This window comes from Perissodus microlepis, chromosome 5 (assembly GCF_051167445.1).
Source record: "Perissodus microlepis isolate ML-2025 ecotype Zambia chromosome 5, ASM5116744v1, whole genome shotgun sequence".
NCBI lineage: Eukaryota > Metazoa > Chordata > Actinopteri > Cichliformes > Cichlidae > Perissodus > Perissodus microlepis.
This window is the reverse complement of record NC_140465.1, coordinates 31,230,001-31,257,058: the sequence shown is the minus strand read 5'-3', so window position 1 is coordinate 31,257,058 and position 27,058 is coordinate 31,230,001. Positions and strand designations below refer to the sequence as shown.

Here is a 27,058-nt window from a genome sequence, read left to right as displayed (position 1 = left end):
CAAATTTAATTGGTTTCTGGAATTTCAGACATATTTTGCCCGTGGTTTATACCCTGCGTGTAGCAGGGATAGTTATGTTTACCACAAACAATGCAGTGATTGTATGAACTAATAATCCACATTCTTATTTTGGCAGTAAAGACTTTGTGCTGAAGGAAGAAGCCACACTCGGATAGACATTCCTCTCTCTTCCTCTCTCATTTATTGCTATTGGAGAGGACAGCTGTCTGTGTTCTGCCTGATATCGACACATATGAATGAAATTTGCTGTTTACATGGTTCAAATTAATGATATCCTAACCTGAGCAATAATGGTTAACCATTCATTCAGTTTTCAAAAAAGTGAATAAATGGTTTTATAGGTAGCTAAAAGTATGGCAGTTGAAACCACAAGCTAAATATGCATTTATTTACCGTCTGTGTCTGAAGTGGTTCACATCTGGTACTACTGACAAACTGGTCAAACTGCAAGTTAGCAAACAACTAGCTAGCTCTGAGATTGAAATGAGACCGACAAAAAGGGCTAAACCTGCATTTTCTCCAGTGTCCACTTGAGGCTGGTTCCAAAAGTGTTTAAGCCTCCATAGACTCCCATATTAAAATGTCCATCTTTAAAGCATTTTAGTAAGCTTTACAGTCTGTTACAGAAATGCTCTTGGACTCTGGGGATTGTTTCCCTCTCCATGGCAACTCTGCTGAAGGTGCATTAGGGGTGTGGCCACTGGGTATCTGAAAAAGGCAAAAATACAGAGATATTTTTAAAAACAAGCATTTTCCCACATTCATTCATTCACGCTAAATTTTGTGCTGAAGTCAACACGAGAATACAGAGATGTCAAGCACTGTCAAAATATACTGTCTGCCATAAATGTCAGAAGCCTAAAAACAATAAGTTGGTCCAGTTGGGTGATAAAGGTGTACACCTTTGAGGCAGCAAGACGTCATTTTCATTTTCCTTGTCCGAAGTACACATTTTAAAATATCTGAGTTTCTGAAAAACTTCACCCTCGCTGGATCTCACACAGCAGGGTGATAAAAGTAATGGGTTAAATAAGTATTCCTCCAGGAATGCTGGGGTGCAGGCAAATGTGTTATTTACTGATTTCTTTGGAATATGATAATGGTCATGAATTTAATATAGTCATGTACTTTTTAAGTGTGCTGCCAGTGGTTCACCTGGTTTTACAGACTTTGGTCACAAGGTGGCAAAAGTGTGGAAGAAGGCAGTTATTCCACCATGTGCTTCTTGATCTGTTTTATGTTTTTAAGTTGGGCTTGTGGTTGCTTTTGTACCAGGCTGGAGATGCATGAAGGACAGTGATGGTAGTCCTGTGTAAAGTAGTTGCTGTTGGTGTTAATGACCAGTATTTGCTGAGCAGGCTAGAAAATTCTTTGTGGCTTTGGTGCATTTTTTATGTAATTATCTGGCCATATTATGTCTTGCTGTGTGGTTCAAGGTCCAAGAAATCTGGGCTTTGTTTTTGGTCGATTCTAGTATTTTATTTGTCTGTTACTTAGCACTAAGTAGCAGTTATCTGTGTCAGTGGGTTGCACCTATACAGTCTATTTAACTCAGTTTTATTTATATAGTGTAATATCACAAGAGCAGTCGCATTATGGAACTTTAGATTGTAAGATAAAGACCCTATGAATACAGCATGTCAACTTTAGCTGATCCCTTAGCACTCAAACCTCTTACCGAAATAGGTTCACTTCTGGCTCCAAAACCCCCGAAGTGAACGATGCCAGGATTCTAGCGCTTTGACTTTAACAAGCCGAATTCAAAATCAGGTTTCTTTATAGTGGCTACTACATCTTTCTTTTATATACAGTTTATGTACGCTGAAAATAGTCTAGAGATAAAATACAAATGAATATATCTGAACATACAGGGTTTACATCAGATAGAAAAATCTAAAGCTGTAAGCCCACTGGCCTAAATATTCCAGAAACTGCAGCACACTGAACCAATGATCATCACATGCTCATGGTGTCGCATACTGACAACTTTATGAAGAAGTTAATGAGTCATAACAAGTAGTGTGACATACAATTTTGTAATCCTAAGATAGCACACACACCAGCACACACCCTTATCAAAACACATTTGAAATATAATTTATTGCACATTTAAAGATCAACATAAAGTGGCACAATACCTATTTCAATCTTGTTACATTGGAACAAAAAAGAAAGAAAGACAAAAGAAGTCCTTACAAAATGCTCACACCTTCTGTTTATGATCATAGTTTGTTTTTAGAACAAAATGGCCATAAAGTTGCAGGAATTTCAGACTGAAACTGCATAGATTTATAAAAAAAAAAAAAGACTGAGACACTTATTAAATATAGCACAGAAAATCCAATCAGACCTTGGCATTACTCATACTTGTCATGGGCCCACTGACATTGTCCCAATGACTTGCAGGCAGTTCAGAGTGTCAAAACAAGTTGGGATTTACCCTTTCTAAAAGAGGAACATACTATTAATATGTTCATGGAAAGATATACATATATATCTCAAGCCCAATTCTGAATTGTCTTTTGCAGAAACAGAGGCTTCAAATAGAACATGGCTAAAAATAAAAAAGAAGAAACATTCCTTAAGCCCCATGTACAGTAGCATCTTATTAATATTTTGGGAGCAGGCGTGTCACTGTAAAAACCTCAGCATGGAGGTGCAATGAAAGAAACTATACAAAAACAAATTACATGATAGTCACAGTCATTTGTTTAAGATACTATTTACATCTTTGACCTCATTTATCATGTCAAACCATCGCATCACAACCCAACTTCGCTTTTATTGTGGTTTCAGAATATTAGTCATAATCATTAACGGTCACTGGATCATATTTTCATGATATTCATTTTATTGCTGTATGCCTCCTAGTTTGATAAGCGGCATTGTTGTTTTTGTTGGCAACAACCTCCAACTTTACACTTGCTGTTCTATTGGCTACTTTATGAAACAAATCACTGCAAAATGTGTGACATCCAACATAACCCTGCCATTTAGTGGCATACATGGTACAGCTACAGTATGTACAATATGACAGTGAAAACTGGCTGGTTGAGATGTAAAAAAAAAAAAAAAAAGTTTCAGAAGTCTGTATATGATCTCCGGGCCTGACCTGAACATGAAGTAAACAGACACATGTTGATGTACAGTACAGCATAAATACAAACCCAGCCAATGTTCAAGAGAAGAATGGCACAAAAAACAAAAAAAAAAAAAAACATGCTAACTGGCTTCATAAATCAACTTTTATATTTAAGTCATAAACACAGTTTTATTGGGGTTACCTGATCAGAGTTTTACAGTTTCATTAGGGCTGCCTGGTTGCATATTTCATAGGGACGACACATGTGAGGTAAATGAAAACCTGTCTTGTTGAGCAGTTGGTCTTTACTTGCTAGCATGGAGTTTACTGGGGAGTTTTAATTTCAGAAAAATCATAGTATGTTTAAAAAAACAAAAAAAAAAAAACCAAGGAAGCCCCATTGATAATAAAACAGTATATACATGGATAGCAGTAAAGAAATGTGATTTGTTTGGCACAGGCCCAAAGAGGCTTTTCCCATCCTGACTTGGATATTTACCAGTAGTAGCATCATCAACCTCTTAGTAGTTCACATAAATGATGGAACTTTTCCCCTCACTTATGGTTCAGAGATATTCACTGAAGGTGGCCTTTAGTGCCACTGTGACAGTGCTTATTTCAATGCAACTTTCCAGTTAAATCAAGTCAATCAAAACAAGCACTCAGACACTATCTGCATCAAAGATATTTTTAATCAAGGTTGGTTCCAGGAGGCTGTTTATTATGCATGTCAAGAAATACAGCTAGAAAAGGACAGGGTGATGATTAAAGGATGATTAAACAAGAGAGAACCCTCAATTGTTAATTTAAGTTACCTAATTTAAGTGTTACAGAACCTGCCTGTTGAGTACATTTACCCTGGCACTACCATTATGGCTATTTTAATAGCCTGCCTATTGAAAGTCACAGAAAAATCCACAAAATAAAGTGTTGTCAGATACTTTTGTCTGCCACAAAAACAAAACCTTAAACCACAGGACAAGTACTGTCCAAGTAAACATAAAAATAAAGATGCAAAGTTGAGTTCCAGAGCTGAGTTATTTGGAGACACTTTGAAGAAGCAGCACTTGAGAAAACTGGAGAGAAATGCTGAAAGTCAGACAGAAATAGAGGAAGAGGGGAAGAAATGAGATAAAGGATTTCAAGAGAGACAGACTTTCCTTTGGCACCTGAGCCACAGGGGCAGTGCTCTTCTGTGGGCGGAAAAGGTACCAGACGATGGTGTAGAGACGCAACAAAAGAGGGAAAGAGGGAGGTTTCACTAAACAGCTCATGCCTGATTGAAATATCCTCCCTCTTACTCTCTTCGACAGGAGGTTTATTCTTTTCTCTTCTTGCCCTTTCTGTAGATCCTGATTTGATTCCTCCCACATCGGTCGCATCTCTCCAAAACATTTACCCGCAAGTTTAGTCGATCGATTCAATCAGAGCCACAGTCAGTCCAGCAAGAGTTTGCCTTCTACAGCTCAACCTCTTTACTGCAAGAGAACTTAAGTAAACAGTGAGTTCTTGCAGAAAGGAGGTTCTTCAGGTTCTTCTGTAGAAGTTCCGTTATGGCACATGAGGGGACTTCTGCCGGTTTCTATTTCGGTTTTACTTCCACAGATGAATCTCAAGTTCCTCACAACTGAGTTTCACAGGCTCAGATCCTTAAACAGGAGCTCCTCTGAGGTCGGTTAGTGCAGATCATTCTGTGCTGAGGCCCTTTCCCCTCCTCACCAGGTTCATTCGATATACGGTTCTATAGGTTCTCCCCAGGCTGATACTGGGGTTCTGTGGAGGTGAAGTAGTCCTCTAGGAAGCCCTGCAGGTACTCAAATGTAGGCCTCTCTTCTGGATCCTTCCTCCAGCAGGAAAGCATGAGCTCATGCAAGGAGCTTGGGCACTCTGCTGGACAAGGCATCCTGTAGCCACGCTCCACTTGGTCAAGCACTTCTCGGTTAACCATACCTGTCAAGAAAAACAGTAAGTTCGATTTTTGGACAGAAATCCTTTTGTGGTATGGCTCTGATCTAGGACCTTCCCAGCCTGCAAGGGTGGGAAGCTGGTTCAGGCTGGGATGGCAACAGAAACATCCTGATCAGTGAGCAGAGCAGATATCAATGACAACAGCTGATCAAGTCAGATGTAGCAAGAAAAGGAGAAGATTTGCAGATGTGCAGCAATTGTGGGTATGCTAAAACACCTTATATGGTGCAACTTATGTGATTTGCCCATTGGATGTGTAGAAAGGTATCAGCTAGTATTGGTCAATTCTGTCTCACAGCGCAAGATGTTTATAAAATATTGAATTATTTTAAATCATACAACGCAATTTATTTTTCTTATTTGAATAAGAAACTGAAATTATGTGGGTTTATCCTGTCAGGTGGAGCTTTTACCTGGATAGGGAACTCTGCCTTTAGTTGCCAGCTCTGTGAGCAGCACACCAAAGGACCAGACATCTGACTTAATGGTGAAACGACCATACAGAGCTGCCTCCGGTGCTGTCCATTTGATTGGGAACTTGGCTCCTAAGAAAACATTATGAAACTCAGTGTGGCATGTTATAAACACTTTAGGACATCTTATTCTTGCAAGTCACTTTTTCTTCTGTAACCAAACTTGAACTTCTTCTCTCTCTCTGATTTGAGAGTAAATATTTTAAGTAGGAAGAGGAGACTTACCCTGTCTTGCAGTGTACTCATTGTCTTCAATGAGTCTTGCCAGACCAAAGTCAGCCACCTTGCACACGAGGCTGTCTCCTACCAGGATGTTTGCAGCACGCAGGTCCCTGTGGACATAGTTCATCCTCTCCACGTAGGCCATGCCTGCTGCAATCTGGAAGGAGAGAGGACGAGAAATTTAAATTTCCATGTAGTACACCTTTTAGTATTGAATTATTGGTGGTTAGATGATGCACTTAAGCACACTGATCTTTTGTAGTTTTACCTGAGCAGCCATGTCTACCAGCTGAGGCAGACGAAGCAGCTTTCCAGCTTCCCCTTTAAGAAAGTCCAGTAAGCTGCCTGTGAACACAAACCCAATATTATTTAATTTACAAAAACCTAAGATGATAATTTGTCAAATGTAAACATCCCTTCCCCCCTTTTTTGAACAAGAATTAGTAAAGAGGATTATGAATTTGTCCGAGTATCAAGCAGGTTTGAGAACCATCTCTTGACACAGTCTGCTGTCATGCGCTACCTTGGCTCATATACTCGGTTACAATATAAATGGGCTCCTCAGACACAACGGCGTACAGCTGGACCAGCTTTTCGTGCCGCAGCTTCTTCATGACCTGTGCTTCTTGAAGGAAGGCCTCTGGAGACATGGTGCCGGGCTTTAGAGTCTTAATGGCTACTCGTGTTGTACCGTTCCACGTACCTGTCAGAAGCCAGACAAAAAGACATTGCTTCTACAGTAAACTGCTGTCGTTACTCCTCTTAGTCCACCTACTCTCCAAATATAAAAGGTTTCCTAGTTTTAACAAGAAAGAGTAAATGATGCTCATGTTGCATCATAAAAGTTTAACCCATCTGCTAAGGTATGTTAGGGATTCTTACCCATCCAGACTTCTCCAAAGCAGCCCTGTCCCAGTTTGACGTCAAGGCGGAGAGACTCTCTGGGGATCTCCCAGGCATCCCTAGCCAGTCCCTGCGTCTGAGGTTTGGTCACTGGACAAACATCTGTTAGAGCGTGGCACAGTCCATCAGAGTGCTCTGAATGAGGAAAGGTTAAGAGTTACCATCAGTGCAGTTGACATTTCCTAACTTTTGGTGACTACATGCGCCCGAGTACTTACTGCGATAGTGGAAGACTAGCTGCTGTAGGCTGGTGAACTGGGTGCGTGAAGTGATGTAGAAACCTCCACTATCCAGTTTCCTGATTTTGTAATGTTTAACATTAGGGCCTTTGGTGTTATCATAATCCAGCACTGACAGGCAATACGCCCCTGTGAGCAAGACAAAAACAGACAGAGACGGGTTAGAACAATAAAACCACATTGCTCCTGGCCTGTCTGGCAGCTGCTCTCTGGAGTTTCCTAGCAGCTGTGCTTTGGCTATTTAAGACCCTGCTGGTTGGATTAATGGCCAAATAACTAAGCCTTTATGTCCTTATCCACTGCCCACCGCTACAGAAACTTTCAGTAACCTTGTTTTGTCCAACAGTTTTTCACAAAACTACATTTCACAAGAATAATAATGACAAAATAGCCGATTAGGTAAAAACAAACAAAATGCAAATATCTTAGAAATATGACAGGACTCAAACTTGATGCGATTTTAAAAAGGACTGAACTCACTTAGCAAACCTAAGCTTTACAGTGAGACATGAAAGAAAATGAAAAAATCAATTGTGTTTGATCTGGAGTTTCACTGACTGACCTATTCTCTCATTAGAAAGAAACTCTAGAGCAGGAAAGACAGACTTCCCCAAGTGCATCAAGCAAATGTACCAAATCATTACCACCACTATAGTACTACTCAAGTACCTTCACTTCCAGATTTAAAACTAAACATGTAAAACTGAATTATCCTTTATTCATATTCTGAACGCTAAAGAGCCTTTACACTATGTATGACTACAACTACTACAGCATTTAGCCACTTCACACCATTTCTTCTTAGGTATGTGACATGAGAGAGACAAAAACCTGTCAAGAGCTCAGAGGAAAGGTTTCTTTAACAGGGTCACAATGTGAGTGCTTGTAGCCTGAACCTTGAATGATAAGATTCATCTTTTTCAACATGCAAGAGGCATGTTCATGCTCATCCCTGTCTCACTGCGAGCCTCACATTTGATATCTTATACAGAACACACCCAGAGGCCATGGCATCTTCTGCCAACAGCTCCTCCTATTCTCCCAAATCCTCCCCTTTTTCCTACAAGTGTTCACAGTTCTCCCCTCTTCTCAGAGTGTGTGTGTGTGTGTGTGTGTGTGGTGGGAGAACATGGACCTATAGCCGGGGGAAAATCCAGCAACCTTCTAAGATGACCTAGTTCTGGCAGAGTGATTCACCCCTATCCATTCACAAGCCCAACCCATTCCAATCTTTTCCTTTTCCTCTTACTTCCTCCAAAACAGCCCCCTAAAGAGTCAGTTTACGTCACAGGGACCAGATCTGAGTGCAGACTTTCAGCGAAAGATGCAAAACTCTGCCACAAGCCCAGAGAACAAAGACACAGCGCCGCAGGCCAGTGTGAAAGTTAACAAATGACTTAATTAGCAGGTTCTACCTCTTTCAAATTGAGTCCCTGAAGATCTACTTATTTCAAAGCACATCTGCTACTCTGTAAGCATCCAGGGAGGCAGAAAAAGTGTCATCGCTTCATTTTTTTTCCCACCTCACACATTTTTAATGTGTGAAAAATTAAAAAATCTTGGGTTTTTATTAAACATGTTTTACAGAGACAGTTTTACTAGATAATCATGGAGTGTAAGGAAACAACTGAAAAACTGATCATTTCACAATGTCATTACGCCAACAACTAACTCTTGTTTTAATTATCAACTTATCAGCAGTTTTTGCCACCTCAACTAATTGCTTAGTGTGTGAAATGTTTAAAGGGGAGAAAACATGAGCCCATACATTTGTTGTGCTTGCACTGTCTCACACCAAAATGAAAACAGCACATTAAAGCATTTAAAAAGCTGAAAAAAGAGAGCATCTGCATTTTACTTAAACAATGAAACCACTTTAGCATAAAAATATAGTTTTCAGTGGAAATCTTTTTAATGTCTTCAAATCCCTGCTGTCAAAATGTCAAATCTCATAGTGTATGTATGATATAATTTTTATTTATTCATACTTGGGAGGCCTAAACACAGTCACAATACATTTTAGAAGAATCATGTTGATCCACGTTTTGCACATGTCATCAGCCTGAAAAAACGAAAATACACCTGCCGAAAGCCTGTAGGTCAAATAAAGAAATGCCACTTTGTGCAGGTCGAACACTGCTGCTAGATAGTTTTAATGTGAGAAAAAAAAAAAAAAGCACTCTAATGCATCATTACGCGACTGCAGACAGGCAGAAGAGCTAATTGTTCTTGATAATGGTTCATGATAATGACTGTAGTCTCTGAAGTGATGCAAATGTCTGCTCTCTCACCTTTAGTAGTCTCGCTCTCCCTCACCAAGAAAGTTCCTCGTCTGTTCTGAGGGTTGAGAAGGAGCCTCTCCGAGTCACGTCGAGTGATCTTCCCAAAATACCACCTGCCAAATTGGGCCACAGAGAGCGAGATCAGTGATGAGCTACTACTGAGCAGCTGGAGCAGGAATGCAGAGCTGCATTTGGATTATATGTATAAACAGTATGTCAGTACTCTTTATTTGTAAACATGGCCTTATCATGCATGGATCATTAAAATGCGTGCAGAGCACAACTACATGCAGGTTCTGCACTGAAAACCAGCTTTAGATGTAAATAAACTGCAGGGTAAATCGCATGAGGAGAACAAAGAGTGGATAATGTACTCTTCTGCTTGGATGGAGTCGGATGGAGCCACGTAGTTGCTGGGGATATAACCGCTCTCTCCAGTTGTCAGGGAGCGAGCGAGCCACCAATCCCCTTCTCTGTGAGGGAAAGAGAGAGACAGAGAGATGAAGAGAGAGTGAGAGTCAATCATGAACAAAACTGAACAAGGCAACATCAGCACCATATTTCATTGATGAGAAACAACTTCTACCTTGTCTTTTGCTCAAAGACCCAAGAATATGAGAGGCTAAAAAAAAATGTGATTTAATGATGTAAACTGAGGGAAGCTGCACATGTATTGAGGACCAGTTTGAGCTTTAGATTTGTAGGAAAGACCGTGCATTCATTTGTCAATGGCTTTGGACTTATGGGATTTGTTGCCAATGAGAAAAAACTGAACATTACTGGATTTATCCCTGAAATATTCCAGTAACTTTGAAACAGTGCCCTCTGATATGATCCATCCAGTTAAACTTCCACATCATTTGACTGAAAACCATAGTGCCATTTACACTGCAAAAGTGAAACTTAAAAAAACCTCAAAGTTGATAGGATGGAGTTAAGAAAAAAAAATTGGTAAGATGGAAAATAAATGCAGGCAACCTTTTATTCCACTTGTAGTCCCATCTTAGATTCAACTTTAGCTCTATGTAGAAACATGCAATGTGTTTTATACAGGAGATATAGAATTAGTCCATTTCTATTTACCACTTCACAATGAAGCAAATGCAAGGATCGCAGGGACGGTGAAGAAAAGGTTGCATGAGGTTTTTTTGTTTTTTTTATTGCATTAAATATTACTGACCTGAAGCTGTACTTTTTCCTAGGAGAAACCATGAAGCATGAGAAAAAAAGAGAGAGGGAGAGATAACAGACACAGCAGACACATCAAAATGCGGCAAGGAGACACAGCAAGGCACGCAGCACGGCACAGACAGATAGCAGACGAGCTGCATAAGCTGTGGGATTACACAGTGGGGCTGATTTAACTTTGATTTTCCATTTCAATGTGGGATTCTAATACTATAGGAGAGTATGAATATATTTCATTTATCTTCCATAAATGTCCACTTTAGGCCTTAGAAATACAGTCTGGCTAAACCCATCTAACTACTAAGCACTGCTTTGTAATGCTTCATTATGTATTTATTCTACTTTTCAGCCCAATTATGTAGTGCCAGGCTCTCAATAAATACTAGCAGAGCAGACTTATAGTAGGAAGTTATAGAAAGAGCTCATAGGAAAACAAAACACTATTGTTCTGATTGTAAACACCTGCAAGAGAATCATGTTCCAGATGTTTAGCTTAGAAACAGCAGCTTGAAAAAACTCGCATCCAAAAAACAAAACAAAACAAAAAAAAAAAACGTAATTTCACTTGAACCTCTGTTTTGTTTTGTCCTGTTTCTATCTATATCTCGGTACAAAATGCTCCTTCTGAAGTCTCTTAAAAGATTATGATGATCACGGTTGCCCATGAGGAACAGAATGCATTAGCACAGAGCTGTTCTGCTCACTTTTAGTAAACAGATGGGAAGGATCGACAGTTACCAGCTCTGACTATCACTGCGTGTTCATTCATGTACACATATGTGCGCATCACAGATCACGTGTGCACCAAGAAATCTGTTCATTCACATCTCTGTGACTGTGTGGCATCACTACTAGAGTTACAGTGGGATGACTCTTGATTCTTACGTGTTGTTGACAATCTGCAGCCGGTCCCCTTTCCTAAAGGTCAGATCAGATGCTGTTCGTGACTCATAATCATACAAAGCCACAAATGTAGTGACGCCTCCTGAAAGAGACCACGGAGAAACAGAAACATTCATTTGGGGAACAATACAGACACTGAAATAAAGACATTTAGCACACAAAAGTGTATTTCCACTTAAGATCAATGACACAGGGCTGGGAAATTTATTTTTTTAGGTACAATTTGGTTTCCCGGGGATCTAAAAACAAGGTAAACTTAAAAGCACACCGCTGTTCTGCATTTAATTTAGGAAAGATTCCCTCATCTTGTCTCATAGCCCAAACCCTCTCAGGCTGTCGCCAGTCAGTTTTTCAATTAAATTTGAAGAAGAAGAAGAAAATCATCAGTTAAAAACCAGTGGAATAATAAAAATATTCCCAAAGTTGATATATAATGAATAACGTGTGTGATTTTTAGCACTGTGACCTAGCTCTTGGATGTTAAGGTATTCTACTGCTGCTCTGAAAATGTATCTAATGAAAAATATTGACATTCAGACAGCATCTGCCTGACCACCCTTGAAGGACAAAGGTATGATATTAATGGGGTTCTATGTAGCTTTATTTAATGAACCTGAGACCTAAACTGGGGAATTCTTCAGCCGATCATTGATTGGCTCATTAGGTGCGCAGCAGTAGGTTGCAACCAGCAGAACTGTTCTTCATATACCAGCAGGCCTTTGCTCTCTGGATGGAGCAACATTAACCCAGCCATCTGGCTGGTTTAGGCACATTACAGTTTAAATATATCCAGTAAATAAAATATGGACAGCGTGACATGTGGCGCTTCAAAGTCGAAAAGAAGTTTTTAAGTCTGGCTCTTAGATAGTGAGAAAAAAAAGATGCTTTTAAGTATTTTTCTGTGTAAATGTGACTCATTATGAATCAGATTTTGCTTCTTTTTTTCCCATCCACTTTGGGACTTTTGTGATCTCAAACTGAAAGCAAGTCCGTAGGCTGACAGAGAGACATCAAAGTTCTCGTCAGATTTATTGAATCCGTTTCACGACCACATTCACACAGGGAGTTAGCTCGTGTTGGCATAAAGACTGGAACCAAGAGAAACAACAAAATCGGCCTTTAAAAGCACTTCTAAAAGCTCACTAATTATACAGGAGGTTACTGTTTGTTCCCACTCAGTTCTTTCATATCAGGGTACGATGGGTTTCTGTTTCCTGCTGCATTTACTTTATTTAAATGTGGGACTACAGCTTCACAGTAGTTTTACTTTACACTTTCCAGAGTCATCTTTCTAATTCTACTCTAATGTTTTATATGTTTATACAATCAAAAAAAGGGTGACTTTTTTTTTTTTTTTTTTTTTTTTTTTTAAATCTTGTCTTTTCATGGCTTGTTGTTAAGAGGCGCTACATGAATAAACTTGTCCACTTTGCCCCAACTAACCCATTATCATAATGTTTTTCCTACCTGACAGAGGTCCTCTATGAGGTGATGTGACAGTTCCCGTGTGGTCCACTCCTCCGAAGAGAGCCAGCTCGGGAGTATTTGTTGGGGCGTGCTGGTGCTGCCCTTGATGCCCCCGCCTGCCTGTTCCGACGGCAGGGCTCCTGTTGGGTGTTTGGGTCTGCTGGGCGGGTCCCAGGTGGTGGAAGTGCCCGCTGTCGGAGCCTGTGCCTATGGTACCATCCAGGCTCATGGAGCGCTGGCCTGGCTCCTTGGGCTTGCTCTTGCCCGCCCCCATGTGCAGACCTGGGACCAGAGCCAATGATGAGTAAGCAGCACTTTAAGGTCCGAAGTGGCTTTGCTACTGCTTCTGTTAATCAATAAAAGTCAAATACATGCCATCACTGTATACTGTAGACCATGTACACTGCTATAAAAAAAAAACCCTACCTAATCCCAATTCAGTAAGTGTTTATTTAGTATTTTTTTTTTGCATTTTCAATTTCATCCAACATCTCTGCCATCATATCTGCCAGTCCTAGCAGCAAAATTTGACTCAGAGGCAGGCATATGAATGAGGATATTCTTATTAATATTTAAATGCAGTTTGACCCACAAGCATCCTAATGCTTTAACCCTTAATTATTGATGCCATTTCAGTAGACATTTAATACAGTGTTATTTTTAAATACAGTGTTCATTTTCTTAATTGTTTACTAAATCTGACCATTTCAGTGTGACTGTACAAATGTACATTTTAAAGATGACGATTAAAAGAAAAATGAACTTCACTCAGGAAAAGGAAGCGACCCCATTTCAGTTTCTAGCCATTCACTCTCCTAAAAGAAAAACTCCTCTTGCTTCTAGCATCGCATTCATTTTAGCTCTCCCGGTCTGCTGTTGAGTATCCTTGGAGCTGCTCCAGGTTCAGTTAAAACCGTTTAGCATGCAAATACTCCACGAAGAGGGCACATAAAAACACGCATAGATTCAAGGTCGTTCCTGTCTGATTCAATCTGTTTTGAATCAATAAGCATTTACGTGGAAAAGAAAGCTTCAAACAAAAGGAGCAGTGGGCCGTACTGAAGCCGTGTGTTAATGCTGCTGAGTTGACAAGGACACAAACAGTTTCATCTCCAACAGGTAATTATACTGCTGCTTTTCCTTCACATCCTCATGTCGAATACATTTATTACAGCCTGATAAATGCAACAAGTCAAGAGTGCGCCTTCATCCCGAGTGCAGACAAAGACAAACATGCTCAGACAGTCAAGTGCACCCGCAGAAAGTTAGAGTGCCTTGTTCACACACCAAGACCAATCCTCCCCTCCAGGCATAGCGGCGTGAGTCACTGCGAGACCGACTATTTCAAGCCAGCTGAAACAGAGACAGTCACACACACATGAAACAGTCTTGTTCCTTTGGAACCGAGACAGAGTGTGTGCGTTTCTGTGCATTAGCAGCTGTTCCTTAGTCTCTGGGAAACTAAGCTCAGTCGCACACTAACACTCAAACACAGTTGTGTCTCACATCCTTTTTCCAGCAACCCATGTATCCTTATGAATGTTTCCAACACACTTGTGTTAGTCTGACAGACAGGACAGAGTGTTATTAAGAGGGAAAGAGGAAGGAACCGGCAGCGGCTGTAAAAAGAACGCGTAGGTGGTTGTTGTATACTGCAACGCAGACAGCTGAGGCTTAGTGGGTGTTTTAAGTGTGATGTGTGACTATAACTTAATTACACAGGTACGGGAATCCTCAAAGACATCCAAGGCTCCCACTGTGAAGCTGTGTTGGCGTGTAAGCTACAATGCGTGTGTGAACGTACACGAGCGATTTCAAACACGAGCGCAGTCGTGCAAGCTTCGCTTCAGCCCCTGCCAGGATGTAATTTGGTGCAGTGGAGGGGTTAATGTATCCCATGGTGCAACACTGAGTCATACTGAGACAAGCTCATAGGGCTTCAGACAAAGATGGACAGGGAAGTGGGAATTGTGTTAACAAACAATTTAAAGAGCTAGTTTAGACATTGGCAATCAACATTATGGCCAGTTGCACTGACCGCTGCTAATGATCAACATCCGCCTCAATGGGAAAAAAAAAAAAAAAAAAAAAAAAAAGAAGAAAAAAAAGGTAAAGATAAGATACATGTAAAGTGGGCCCTTACCACTAATCACAGTCCTTGCAGGTAATAGTTGAGTCACTTGTGCAAAAGATCCACAGCACAGTCAGTCAAGGTACAAGAGAAGTGAAGGAATCGAAATCTGTATTAGCAACTGCAGAATTACTTAAAACTGCTTTAAAAGTATTAGTTCTTTAAAAAGAAATATTGACTAAAGCATCCAATTAACTTTACATTTGGTCCTACCTTGGTTAAACATATTTTGGTTGGAAAACACAAAATAATTTAATAATGAGTCACAAAAACCTCAAAATATCATCGTTTAAAATGCGACACAAGTGGCAAGTAATGCTTTCTACACACCTCATTCACCCATTCACACTTTTTATTCTATGCCTAAGCATTTTTATAGACACACACGGGGAAACTTTTCATTTTGTCCTCTGTTACTTCGATATGCTACTAGGGGATTCCCTAGAGGATTGAGCCATCAACTTCCCAACTGGTGAATGACCCGCTCTGCCTCCTTAGACACAGCTGCCCCTAGTCAGACTACATCTGTGTGACTGGAAATTTATGAAAACTTCATAACATCCATTTTGTTATGTACACCTGTTCATCAACGCAAATATCAGCCAGTCACATGCTAGCAACTCATTATGCATTTAGCCATGTAGGCATGGTCAAGACAATGTGTTCAAACTGATCATCAGAATGGAAAATAGCATGGTTGTTTGTGTCACATGGACTGATCTGAGTATTTCAGAAACTGCTAATCTACTGAGATTTTCTCATACAGCCATCTCTACGGTTGGTATGGCACAGTATGGTTAATGGTCTGAAAGAGAGAAACTATGCAGTGAGTGGAAATTCTCTGGGTGAAAGTGCTTAGTTGATGTCAAATGCCAGTGGATAATGGCCCGGCTGCTTTGAGCTAATTGGTAGGCAACAGTAACTCAAATAATGACTCGTTACAAAGGTATTTGGAAGAACCTCTCTGAAGCCACAAGACATCAAATCTTGAAGCAGATGGGCTATAGCAGCAGAAGACCACAGTTAAGAGCAGGAAGCTGAGGCTACAATTTGCACAGGCTCACAAAAATTCCAAAAACGGTGTGATGAGCCTCCATTTCTGCCGTGACATTCGGCTGGTAGGGTCAGAATTTGTCATCATCTCGAAAGCACGGATCCACTCTGCCGTCTATCATAGTACACCTTTGAGACAGGATGTTATCCTGTTTTTCTTGTCCCTCACTCTGATTTTAAAACTAGAAGTGACTGTGGTTTTAAGGTTGTTGCACCCAAAGTGTGGGACAGCCTTCTTCAGTCAATCAGTTCAGCTTATTCTGTAATTTCTTTTAAACAAATGCCGTTAATCTTGGCCCTTTATTTTTGACAGTTGTTTGCAATTACGTCTGTATATGTTTATGTTGGAATGAATGTCTGACTTAAATATTTGAGCATGTATACTCACCTTCAGTGTGTGACTTCTATTAATACTGTGAAGCACTTTTCAAAGCAGAGTTACAAAGTGATGCTATGATACTAACGTTGATGTAAGTTGATGGTATAGCCACAATAATGTTGATCAATGTCAGGTCTAAAATCTAATTATTGTGACCTTTCAAAACCATTAATGCAATCTTATTTTTAGCATTTTGATGAATACCCGTAGGAAAGAAATTTTGAGCTAAAGGAAATCAGTAATGCCATATGACATGTACCCATGTGTGTCACACATGCCAAATTTACATTTCACCACTTCAACTTTACTAGTATATGCACCGCAGTGAATTTGGAGACTGCACAGATATCTCCCTGGTGGTAAATTCAGCAGGGTAAGCACTTGGCAGAGGAGTTCAATCCAACTCTGATTCGCTTATTCTGGCTTTGATAGTCTCAAATGGATTTGGAAGACGTACTAATCATTAGGATCAATCTCAGACTAATGAGGAGAAGTAATGATTCTCACACACAGGTTTAACGTGAGCTGCAGTGTCCAGCACTTAGTTTAGTACTTCGCAGAGCAGCGCACAAACCACAGCGCCCTCGGAAGCCTCAAAGCTGGCGTGTTTGTGTAAACAACAGAAGTAGCTCTGTAGCAGAGCCTTGTGCCTTTTCCTAATATGGTGTTGCAACGGCCTAATATCAAGTGGTAACATGTGACCACATCAGTACAGGGGTATAAAATGAAAGACTATGGATTGGTGACAATGGAATTAGACATTGTAGAGTCTTGCAAAAGAAAAGAGTAAGTAAGATCTGGAAAATATGTGAGAGATGAGGTGAAGTTGAGTTGGCAGTTTTAGATGAAGCAGACTGCACTACACACCTCGACTGCAACAAGAACAGGCACCTGAGCAGCAGGAGGGCAGGGTGGGAGGAAGGAATAGAGGAGAGAGAGGGAGGAAGATGGAGCAGGGGAGCTCCATTTTCATGGTTTTCCAGGACTAGAGATGCACAGACTGAAAATTTCTTGGACTATTTTCCAACTTGCAGATCAATGGAAAAACAAGGAAATGGTTGATGCTACACTAGCAGATTACTGACCCCAGTGTTTATGAGGACGCCAGATACAATTACAGACCATTACATATTGCACTTTGTCTCATGGAAGATAATATCTTGTAATGGATCAGTTGACGTGACCTACTTCAGACAGGAGTGTAACAGTTACCAAGGTTTACTCTATATACCAAACATTCAGTTCATACTTCAGTTTTTCTCTTTGATGAGATGAACAACAAAAACAATAAAAATTAAAAAAATAAATAAATACCACAGGGATACCCTCCAATATTCTGATATAATTCAGTCATTATCTGACTGAGCTTTACGCATCGCATTAAACTTGCCAGTACAGGAAGGTGGAAGTGCAACATGATATTGTGAACGTTTTTGTCATGAATCTTTGTTTCTGCGGTTAACACTGTCAACAGAAAGAAGATCCTGGGTCTTTCTGTGTGGACTCTGCATGTTCTTCCTGTTTCCATGTGAGTTCTCTATGGAGACATGCATGGAGTTTGATTAACTGATGAATCTAGGTGTGAGTATGAGTGGTTTCCGGTCTCTCTGTTAAACCTGCAACAGATTGGTGACCCGTCCGGGGTGTACCTCTCCTTATGCTCCTGGCCCCATCACAACTGGTGTTAATTACATTTTTAGACAAGTTCATGACAGGCTCAGCAGATTGGCACAGAAGTGAAGACGTGCAAACCTGATCTGTGGGTTATGGGTCATGACCGAATCAGAAGAAAAGCGGTCAATCTAGCAAGAAGGCAAAACAGAATCTCTTTCAAACAGAAACTCATGTTGCTTTGCACCAAATAATCATAATAATAATAATATTAAAAATACTTTTCTTTAATTATTAAAGAAAGTTGGCTTCGAGCATGAATGGATAGTGTCTTCTCAAATTTGCAAACTTCTTAAAGCTGAGGTAAGCAGCTGGGATTTTTGTGGCACTCTTTCAGTTTTAAAAAAAAAAAAAAAAAAAAAAGGTTCCACATTTGTTACATAATATGTGGTTTAAATGTCAAGAGATAGAGTAAAGACATGATGTAAGGTAAGCTCTGGATTGTTGGGTTTCTCTATATTATATATAGGCCATATACAACCTCTTTAGCTCTCACTGTAAAGTCCACTGAGATACGTGTTGTTCTCAATGGAAACTATATAAATGAAGTTAAACTGAATTAACCGGTTCTTGATTTGCCTTCTATGGAGAGTGATTCTAGGGATTTGATACCCTATGAATCTAAACTTTCTGCTCATCAACAGGGAGCAAAAGCTGTGGAGAGAGCAGAAAAAAGTAAAGGAATAATAGCCAGCTGCCTAAATGGAATGCAGGATATAAAGTAGACAAGTCCTAACACCTTTCATGCTCTGCAACTACATCACATCAGGCCAATATTTGTTTCAATTTACATGTGCCCCAATATGACTTTTTATCATTTTCATATCTGTCTTGAAAGACTACCGAATGATTCTGTGCATACTGAAAGACTTTATGGTGCACCCTGTCCATACTGATTCCAGTGTAAGTGACGAGGGGGTCAAAGTCCACAGTTATACACAATGCCAGTCATACCTGACATTTCCTCGTGTGCACAGCAGGTCAAAGCTGGCCTTTATCAGTAAATATGTTCATCTCGTCGATAATTTTGTAAGGGAAAAACATCTGTTTTCCCCAAAGAATGACTTGGTGGAATCCCAACTTCAACCTCATCCCTACAGAGCTGACATTTGCTGCAGTCAGCTGTGTTGCAGCTTTGCTTCCTCACTGCTGTTGGGGTAGATTGCCATTGACATTGCTGCTGTGGATTAGCTTTTAATGAGAAAACACACCACTTTTGTTTGTCTCCAGGTAGCATCCATCTGTTAAACCTTTAAACTTGTTAATCTGTTAGTCCTACTGAAATTCTGCATTCTAATTCATTGTCTCACGGATATCTTAATCTACACACACTCAACAAAGCAGACTTCTGTGCTGTTTTTCTGCAATTATTTTCAAGCTGAATCCCTGATTAATGCAGCCTTTACAATCATGGTAGCCCCCCCCCCCCCGTTTTTACCACCCTTTGCCCGCATCTCAACAAGGAACCATTGTTTGAGAAAACAATGACAAAATTTAGTCCGAAAAAGAATGTGGAAGATATCCACTTCACCAGAATAATAATGCAGAAGCTGTAGATGAACTTATCTTAATGCATTCTTGCACAGAATAAAAACTGCAGACGTTGTCTGTTACATCAACTTAAACTGAAATATTAACATAACCATTAAATCTTTGATCATCCAATGACAATATTCTCTGGTGTACAGCATCTTTACTTTGGTCCCTTTACCTATCTCTTCAATAGACACAAGCAAGTCCCTAAATGTTAAATAGCATAATTAGCCATAATGCAAAGGACCCATCCTAAGAATTTCTGACAAAATGACTGCTTTAAAGCACTACTTACAGTTGAGGAGTGTTTTAGTGCAAACATTCTAATTTTGTCATTCTTATTTTGCATAGGTTGCCCAAAAAAACAACCAAAAAACGTTTGGAGTTCCATATCAACCTTCGTAATCCTTCGTCTAAGGCTGAGCTCACAAGCTCAACATGTCTGGTCAGGCACGTAAGCACATTTGGCCACGACAAACCTCACTGAGTCACAACAGACGGTAACAGTTGCCACTGTGCTGCAGAGAGGAAAGACAGCTCCAGCCAATGTTTCAGCTGAATGGGAAAATTACGGTTTGCCCTTGGGAGGGGAGAGGAGGGGAGGCGAGGGGGTGGTGGTGACGGGGGCGTAGTAATGATGGTTCCTCAAGATTAAAACGAGAGGAAATGTGCACATTAGTGTCGCTGTCTTATTCCCATATAGATGTTGCATGATGAACAATGCAGTCCACAGATACATGTTTAACGTACAGATCATCTATATATAGAAAGGGTCAGAGAGAGAAAGAGAGAGCGAGCAGGATAGCTGAAAAGACAATGCAGTCGCATAACTATCGAGCCTTCTCCAATTTTAGTCCTGTAACTCCCCAAATCAGATTTTCTGTGTTTTTTTTCCTCCCATTTCTTTTTATGATTAAATCCCACAGACTTTGGAAAGTGAAAGTCTCTGTCTAGCTGTCTCAATTCATCTTCCCTCTTCCTTAGAAGCCAACACACTCAGCAAAGGCGCGGAAAAAAAGCAGTGGAGGAAGATAAGTGGAGAGGAGAGGGGCACTGTGGCACTCAGCTGATAAAACCCACTTCCGCCCATCTTTAACTAGTGGCTCTGGCAGCGAGCGATCCGGACTAAAAGGAACAGCTGCTGCAGCCGGATTAATTTTACAGGACATCAGTCGTTCAGTCTACAAATTTATACATCTTATTAATGACGCTGTGTCATTCTAGGTCATTTACACACAGCCTTTTTTTTTTTTATTATTTACAGGATTTTAAAATAAAGTCGGGGTCTGCTTTTTGAATCTGTTCTCTTGAAAAAGTCATTTTACACACATACTGTTTCACAACAGCCTGTCTGATTGTTAACTGGCAGTCAGTTAATCAGTTTTAATGAACAACTGAACATTAAAGAAGCTTTCACTTCTGTCATTTATTTCTGGTTTTCTTTGTTATGAGAGTAAATTGATGTTTTGGACTGTTGACTGGACAAAACAAATGGTATTAAGACGATATCTAGGGTTGTTGCAACTTGTAAAAAAGTAGACCTACATCATTAAAAAAAAAATCTTTTTGCAGGCCTATATCAAATTTCAATCTTTCACAGCCACATGAGGGGATTATGATGCATTTTCACCCACTTCCTGCACTCTTTTTGCTTGCAATGTACTTGTAAGAATTCAACAAGGTATTTAAATGTTCTTCCATGATTTGCTAACATAATGCTTGCATTTTCATCCAGTGATAACATCCAATACTGAGCATTCCCATGATTCAAGCCAAAAACCTGAATCCCCCGCCGTAAGGAAATAAGCTGGAGCTCGTCCAGAGCCCCCAAACCAACTCTAAATAGATTAACCACATAATTAAAACTCTATTTCCACGGGATTAAACGCCAGTTGTTGTGAGCAAAGCTGCTTTCAAAGAAACACGGGGTGGGGTAGTAGCTGCCTACAGGATCAGCAGCTGTCAAAAATGATAATGTCTTTGCTATTAGAAAGAATCGTAAAATGAAATCAAAAACGTTCACTGTTCGTGTTTGCCAAACAGATGCCCACAAGGCTCGTAAACAGTGATTTGTGAATGGGAACCGGGACAAAAATAATAATGATGAAAAAGGGACAATGCTCCAGTGAGTGTCGTAGGCTTTGGCTCACATACAGCGCATATGCGGCCTGATGAACCAAAACAGGTGCTGCTACAGCTCCATTTTGAATTTCGATGCATTGTTGGCTTTATTTTCTGTGCGCAGCCGATTTGCTGCGTCTTCCCGAGTGTTCGTGATGATCGCCAAGACAAAAATGAGAGATTTGCACAAACGCTTTGCATTTTGCGGGGCGTAGTAAATCGTCAACAACCTAGCCCTGGCACAGACTGAGTGGCACTGGCCAAATGTGCGAGTGAATGGCCTGTGCAACAATGAAAATACAAGTCAGTGAAGAGGGGGGTAGCTTATCAATCCCTGTGTGAAACATCCGTAAGAGAAAAATGCGCAGCACACATTTATTTTAAAGAAAAGAAAAAAAAAAAGAACAGCCGACATTGAATGCCAAAATAAATCTGCATTATCGCACTAAACTGCTACGAGCTCTAATTAACTTACCTTTGATGCGTCTTGAGATTTAGCCCAAAAATCAGAGACGCGCAGCGAGGAACCGTGTTAGATCCGTACGGCTGTCCTCATTAGAAAAATAATGGAATCGGATGGCCAGTTGCTGTGGAAACCCCGGGCCAGCCACGAATCCCATTTAGCGAATTTCGGCAAAATCACAGGAGGAGGAGGAGGTCATGACGGGGACTGCTTTCAGGAGCTGGGGGCACAGCTGCCGAGCGGCTGCGGTGGGCCGGGCAAACCTGTTCAGCTGGGAAGGGTCGGCGGCGCGGTAAATTGGTGCGACGAAGCAGGCGTGGTGTAGTGTGGAAAAGACATGCCTCGTGGGGGGGAAGGCACTGGATAATGCATCACCAACGAAACACGAGAGCGCAAATATGGGGAGGCTGGATTTTACGCAGTAACGTCGGGAGCATTCACCACGTCACCTTGCGTAACTCGACGCCGGTTGTTAAATTCGCCGCGGCGTTGACACAAACACCCCCCCCCCCCCCCCCCGTTTGGGTTTTCCTAATATCTTTTTATTAGTCACGACTGAAAACATTCTTGTAATAAAGGTAATAAGACACGACGCGCGTGCCCTGTATGTTTACGTCTCTCGTTTGCTGAAAAGCTCCATTCAGCCGACTGGGAAAATTGGTTGCTAAGCGACACACACTTCCCTAATGGTAAGTTTTTGCTGGTGCAGTGATACCGGAACGCGGTCGGCGTTCAGCGGTGTTTATCATCCATCAGCTGATATCCTCTCCCACACTCCCGCATCAAGTTTCCAGTAGTTGAAGCGGAGAACTGAAACTACTTCAAGGAGACTACTTGGTGTACTTAAAATAAAGCGTACAATCCCAGTACTCTTTTCAATGACACAGTCAACTACCTTGACAAATAAGATATATTCAAGCAGAGATATTATAATGTAGGCCCATGTCGCTCATAGAACCCTCGGAACTCTGCAATAGCTGACAGTGGAAGTAGAATTCCCAAAAGCTTTTTAATTTCACTGGTAACTCTATACGTGAAAATCTTATGTCCCAGTAACCTTTGAAATGAAAATTAATTTAAAAATAACTGCCGAGATGCGCATCAAGATGGCCAGAATTTGTCTGGAATACTTGGATTAAAATCAAGACTTTATACAAGACAGTTCATGTAAAATATGTGCAATACTACCGCTTTAATAAAATGCTAAATGGATCTAAACGAGGTAATAAACATCCCGACCAAATGGCTTTCTGAGGGCATCAACGATTAGCAAAAATCTGAAACTGAGATTTGGCAATTACTGTAAACTGCTAAGGTGGATGGCTGCAGAACACATTTATTTCTGCCTTGTTATTAACACACAATTCAACTAATGATATTCAATTGTTACAAAAGAAAATGTATAACAAACACAACCAATGAAATACGGTGTGTAACTAAATAAACTGTTGGTAAGCACCATGATAATGAGCTGTTTTTGTAATGTGTTGAACAGGATGTAGTTGGTCCTTTTCTTGTGCCTCAAATTCAACACACATCTTTATTTTTTTTTAATTGTTGTAAATTAGTGCTTATACTTGTAATAACGAAATTCTTATAACGTTGGCAATGACCCAACACACACATTCTCAAGGTAATACACACACGCGCGCACGCAGAAATGCACACAGATATTTATCGCTTCTTTTTGCTCTCTTTCTTTGGTTTCTGTCGAGGCTGAGGTGTTGGTCCTTTAGGTTTCTTTATCTGTTCAGCAGCCTTTACGTCAGTGGACTCGGCTTCCTCCTGCAGAGCAAACACAGAGCACCCTGAACAACCTCCAAAGGAACAGTCTTTTCATTTGTCCTTAGCACTCACTTAAAAATGGAAATATAGTGATAAAAGTCCAGCATTTCACAATCCTAACTTTAATAAAATAATGCAAATATCCACAACAACATACTGCATAGAAGTAAAAGCAATGGACATTGTACAGTGCAGTGGCCAGTGGTCAGAATAGAGGAGATGGAGGCAGATCACCAGGGTGCCGAACCCTGGAGCAGCTGAAAGAAGGATGTAACTCACAAGTTAGAGGCTATTTAGGTTACTTTACATACTGACAGCCAGTTGATTCATGTATAACTAGTAAATATAATGCTAATGTCATTTTATTCATCATTTTTCCCCCATGTTAAACTTGTCATAAAGAGTGCGTTTAATTTGACTTCTTACCCACATGGGGTAAGTATACATTTTCAATGCTGTTTATACAGTTTGCAGTTTTCCATCTCTACATTAAACTATTGCAGTTTAACGGACAGTTGAATGAAATTCCCAGACAAATACTGTACACAGCAGACAAAAGAAACTGACATTTTTCAGCACTTTGTATTTTCTGCCAGCCTAGTTTCTGTGAGTGTAATCTTTCCCATTGTTCTGGTGGGTAGGAACAACAGCAGGCTGCTGTAAAAAAGATGAAATGGCGACATACTGTGGAGAGTAATCAGTGCATCTGATAATGATGCCTGAAAATAGAGTAATTTGACAGTGGATTTAATTGCTCTTGTCTATAAATAATCTCTCCTGACAGTTGTTATTATGGGGATTGTGAAAGTAGCCCCATCTTCACAGCCTTTCTAAAACAAGAGACTCAGCACTACACTTGCTAAGTGGTGCCCAGTTTCTCTGTATTTCTTTTTAGATCAACTTCTAAATGTGACAGGCAAAATATAATAAAAAATAAATGATTTTACTTTCAGTATTCTAATGTTAACATTAGCTGTTCCATAGTATAACTACGTTAATGTGTTTAACTCATTGGAAACCATAATGTAATCAATTAAACTCTTCTGTGACATAATAAAAGACATATGATGTATCTGTGTGGTGTTACAGCACAGCCTCTATACCATATATCACTCTAAAGCAGAGTAAAATAGCCTAAAAAGTGTAAATTAGGTTGATGATTACACATTAATATCTCCTTAAAAATGGAAATAGAATAAGTTAACTGTGATGTAACAAATGCGCATGCAATTGTAGACATTTCCTAATGTATTTCTAATACACCTACCATTTTTACCCCCTCAAACTCATACTGTCATTCTAAGAAGAAAAAAATAATATTGTGTGTAACAACCGAGAATAACAGTTGTTGGGTGCTCATGCAAGAGAAGAAAAACATCAGGATGGGCATATGGTGTACAGTGACAATTTGACTTAACTGTCTGCATTGTGCTTCAGTTCTATTGATTTGTGCATCCTTCTCTGTTTCACCTGAGCCCAGACTTATTCACATCCTTCCTGTGATGCTCAATGAAACCAACCTTACCCCAAGCTAAACCAGAGGGGAGGAGTATGCAGAGATCAATGGGTTACCGAGCTCTGTTAAACTTAATGTCAGAGTGTTCAGTGTGATGAAGATGGCTCTCTTTTAACATTGTTATAAACCATTGTGAGTCATGAGAATTTGCATGTATACAGTTTATGAATGTTTTTTTAATATTTGGTCCTAATCTACTGCTTTTACACTGAAGGAACTGCAGCTACTAAAACACAGATTAGAAAATCAATTGGTTCTTTTTGTTGGCTATTTATCACTAAAACTACCTACTCAGTCAGTAATTTTACTTTCACTTTGGCGGCAAACTGAAGTGAATTCATTGTCCCTTTTATTAGGTTGCAGGAGAGTCTTAGCCGTGCGTAGCATTTACATGCACCAAAAGCCTCACAGCTGGATTGTGCAGCTGAAATAAACTGTAGCAACAAAACCACACAGAGCAGTAAAATAAACATAACTGGAGATGACGCATACATTTATTTTGACCACAGAGAGTGGTTGATGATCACGATTTCAGAAATGTTGGGTTTTCATGTTAACAGAAAACCACAGTTACCAAAGCCGGTGGATAACTGCTCTAGTGATACTCAGATAACACAAAGAAAGCCTGACACTGCAGAACTTCCTTCACAGTACACCCCTCAGGATGGGCAAGCACACCTCTCTATAAGACCCACCTGTTCGTGGCCCTTGGATGAAGGGAAGATGACAGCCAGGATGCAAATAAGCTGAAAGATAGCACCGAGAAACAACCCATAGCGCAGTATGCTTTCTAGCAGGGTAGGCTCAGGGATCTCTGGAGTGGACAAGTCCAGTTCTGCAGACATGATGACCCTGCTCTGTTACGCTTCCTCCGGTGACCTGCCTGTGAAATCAACGTGAGCAACGGTAGAAGAAAGACATGTTAACCATTAAGTGACGACAGGGTGCATTAAAAAAAAAAAGAGAGATTATGTGTTGAGATGTTACTCTGCCTCATAGCGGCCACTTTTTAAACAGACTCTCTTAAAAATGTGAATAAAACAGACACTCTGCTCCACTGTACTCAAACGGACTAAAACATAAACGCATTTCATGCTTACTTTATATATTTACTTTATTGTGGATACGCCTAGGTACCACACACTCACAGCGTTACAATGTAGCGAAGCACTTTGGCAAGACAGTGTTCGAGAGCGGAAAGTGGGGGAAAAAAGCTCACCAGTGATGGAAGTACTTGCCTCGTTTTACCGCTACAGGAATGCAAACACCAAAGTCAGCTCTTCTAACGTAAAAAAGCTAAAGTAGTTCACAAAGGGAGAGAAAATAAATCACTTGTCGGAAATGACATCATAAATCCGCCATCTCCTTCCGCTCCGATAGAGAATTGGCTTGAAAACAACACCCTCTAACGTTCGTGGAGAAGAGTTTTTATTTATTTTATTTTATTTTTCATATTTTTAATCCTTGCGGCGAGATTTTATCCACAGTGAACAATAAATAAATTGAAAAGACAAAAAAATCAAAGATAAATTTGGTGAAATAAATGTCATCAAGGTGGCAAGCGCTTCTTTTTTTCTCCAAGCAGAGTTTCTGTGCTTCACCAGCGATGATGCATGGCTGTTTTAGAGCCACTGCTTTACAGGAAATAAGTTTCCATC

General features: G+C 40.2%; 2 protein-coding genes across 6 annotated transcripts; both read right to left on the bottom strand.

Annotated features, from left to right (window-relative positions):
• Positions 1 to 2,102: 2,102 nt before the first annotated feature.
• On the bottom strand, positions 2,103 to 22,533 carry LOC146387627 (proto-oncogene tyrosine-protein kinase Src-like). 3 transcript variants are annotated; one of them, XM_084929381.1, is made up of 13 exons: positions 22,112 to 22,532; positions 12,749 to 13,094; positions 11,264 to 11,363; positions 10,371 to 10,388; positions 9,565 to 9,663; positions 9,200 to 9,303; positions 6,888 to 7,037; positions 6,649 to 6,804; positions 6,290 to 6,469; positions 6,035 to 6,111; positions 5,770 to 5,923; positions 5,485 to 5,616; positions 2,103 to 5,053 (listed from the first exon to the last, which is right to left on the bottom strand). In XM_084929381.1, exons 2-13 carry the CDS (start codon positions 13,020 to 13,022, stop codon positions 4,845 to 4,847), a joined length of 1,653 nt encoding a protein of 550 aa, XP_084785507.1. In that variant the 5' UTR covers positions 13,023 to 13,094; positions 22,112 to 22,532; the 3' UTR covers positions 2,103 to 4,844. The 3 variants fall into 3 exon arrangements, with proteins under 3 accessions (XP_084785507.1, XP_084785508.1, XP_084785509.1); XM_084929382.1 differs by having other exon boundaries at positions 12,749 to 13,030; XM_084929383.1 differs by lacking the exon at positions 10,371 to 10,388 and having other exon boundaries at positions 22,112 to 22,533.
• Positions 22,534 to 23,417: 884 nt separating this feature from the next.
• Positions 23,418 to 26,778, bottom strand: manbal (mannosidase beta like). 3 transcript variants are annotated; one of them, XM_084929377.1, is made up of 3 exons: positions 26,620 to 26,778; positions 26,096 to 26,283; positions 23,418 to 23,884 (listed from the first exon to the last, which is right to left on the bottom strand). In XM_084929377.1, exons 2-3 carry the CDS (start codon positions 26,243 to 26,245, stop codon positions 23,774 to 23,776), a joined length of 261 nt encoding a protein of 86 aa, XP_084785503.1. In that variant the 5' UTR covers positions 26,246 to 26,283; positions 26,620 to 26,778; the 3' UTR covers positions 23,418 to 23,773. The 3 variants fall into 3 exon arrangements, with proteins under 3 accessions (XP_084785503.1, XP_084785504.1, XP_084785505.1); XM_084929378.1 differs by having other exon boundaries at positions 26,096 to 26,279; positions 26,635 to 26,778; XM_084929379.1 differs by lacking the exon at positions 26,620 to 26,778 and adding an exon at positions 26,501 to 26,595.
• Between the last annotated feature and the right edge of the window lie 280 nt (positions 26,779 to 27,058).

What these genes read in the sequence shown, in the direction of transcription:
- manbal (XM_084929377.1), bottom strand. Translation starts at nt 26,245, where the DNA reads ATGTCTGCAGAACTGGACTTGTCCACTCCAGAGATCCCTGAGCCTACC. An exon ending in CATCCAAGGGCCACGAACAG is followed by an intron (nt 23,885 to 26,095) that starts GTGGGTCTTATA and finishes TTTGCTCTGCAG; the next exon opens with GAGGAAGCCGAGTCCACTGA.
- LOC146387627 (XM_084929381.1), bottom strand. Translation starts at nt 13,022, where the DNA reads ATGGGGGCGGGCAAGAGCAAGCCCAAGGAGCCAGGCCAGCGCTCCATG. An exon ending in AACCGAGTATATGAGCCAAG is followed by an intron (nt 6,112 to 6,289) that starts GTAGCGCATGAC and finishes TTGTGTTCACAG; the next exon opens with GCAGCTTACTGGACTTTCTT. An exon ending in AGGCAGAGTTCCCTATCCAG is followed by an intron (nt 5,054 to 5,484) that starts GTAAAAGCTCCA and finishes TTTTCTTGACAG; the next exon opens with GTATGGTTAACCGAGAAGTG.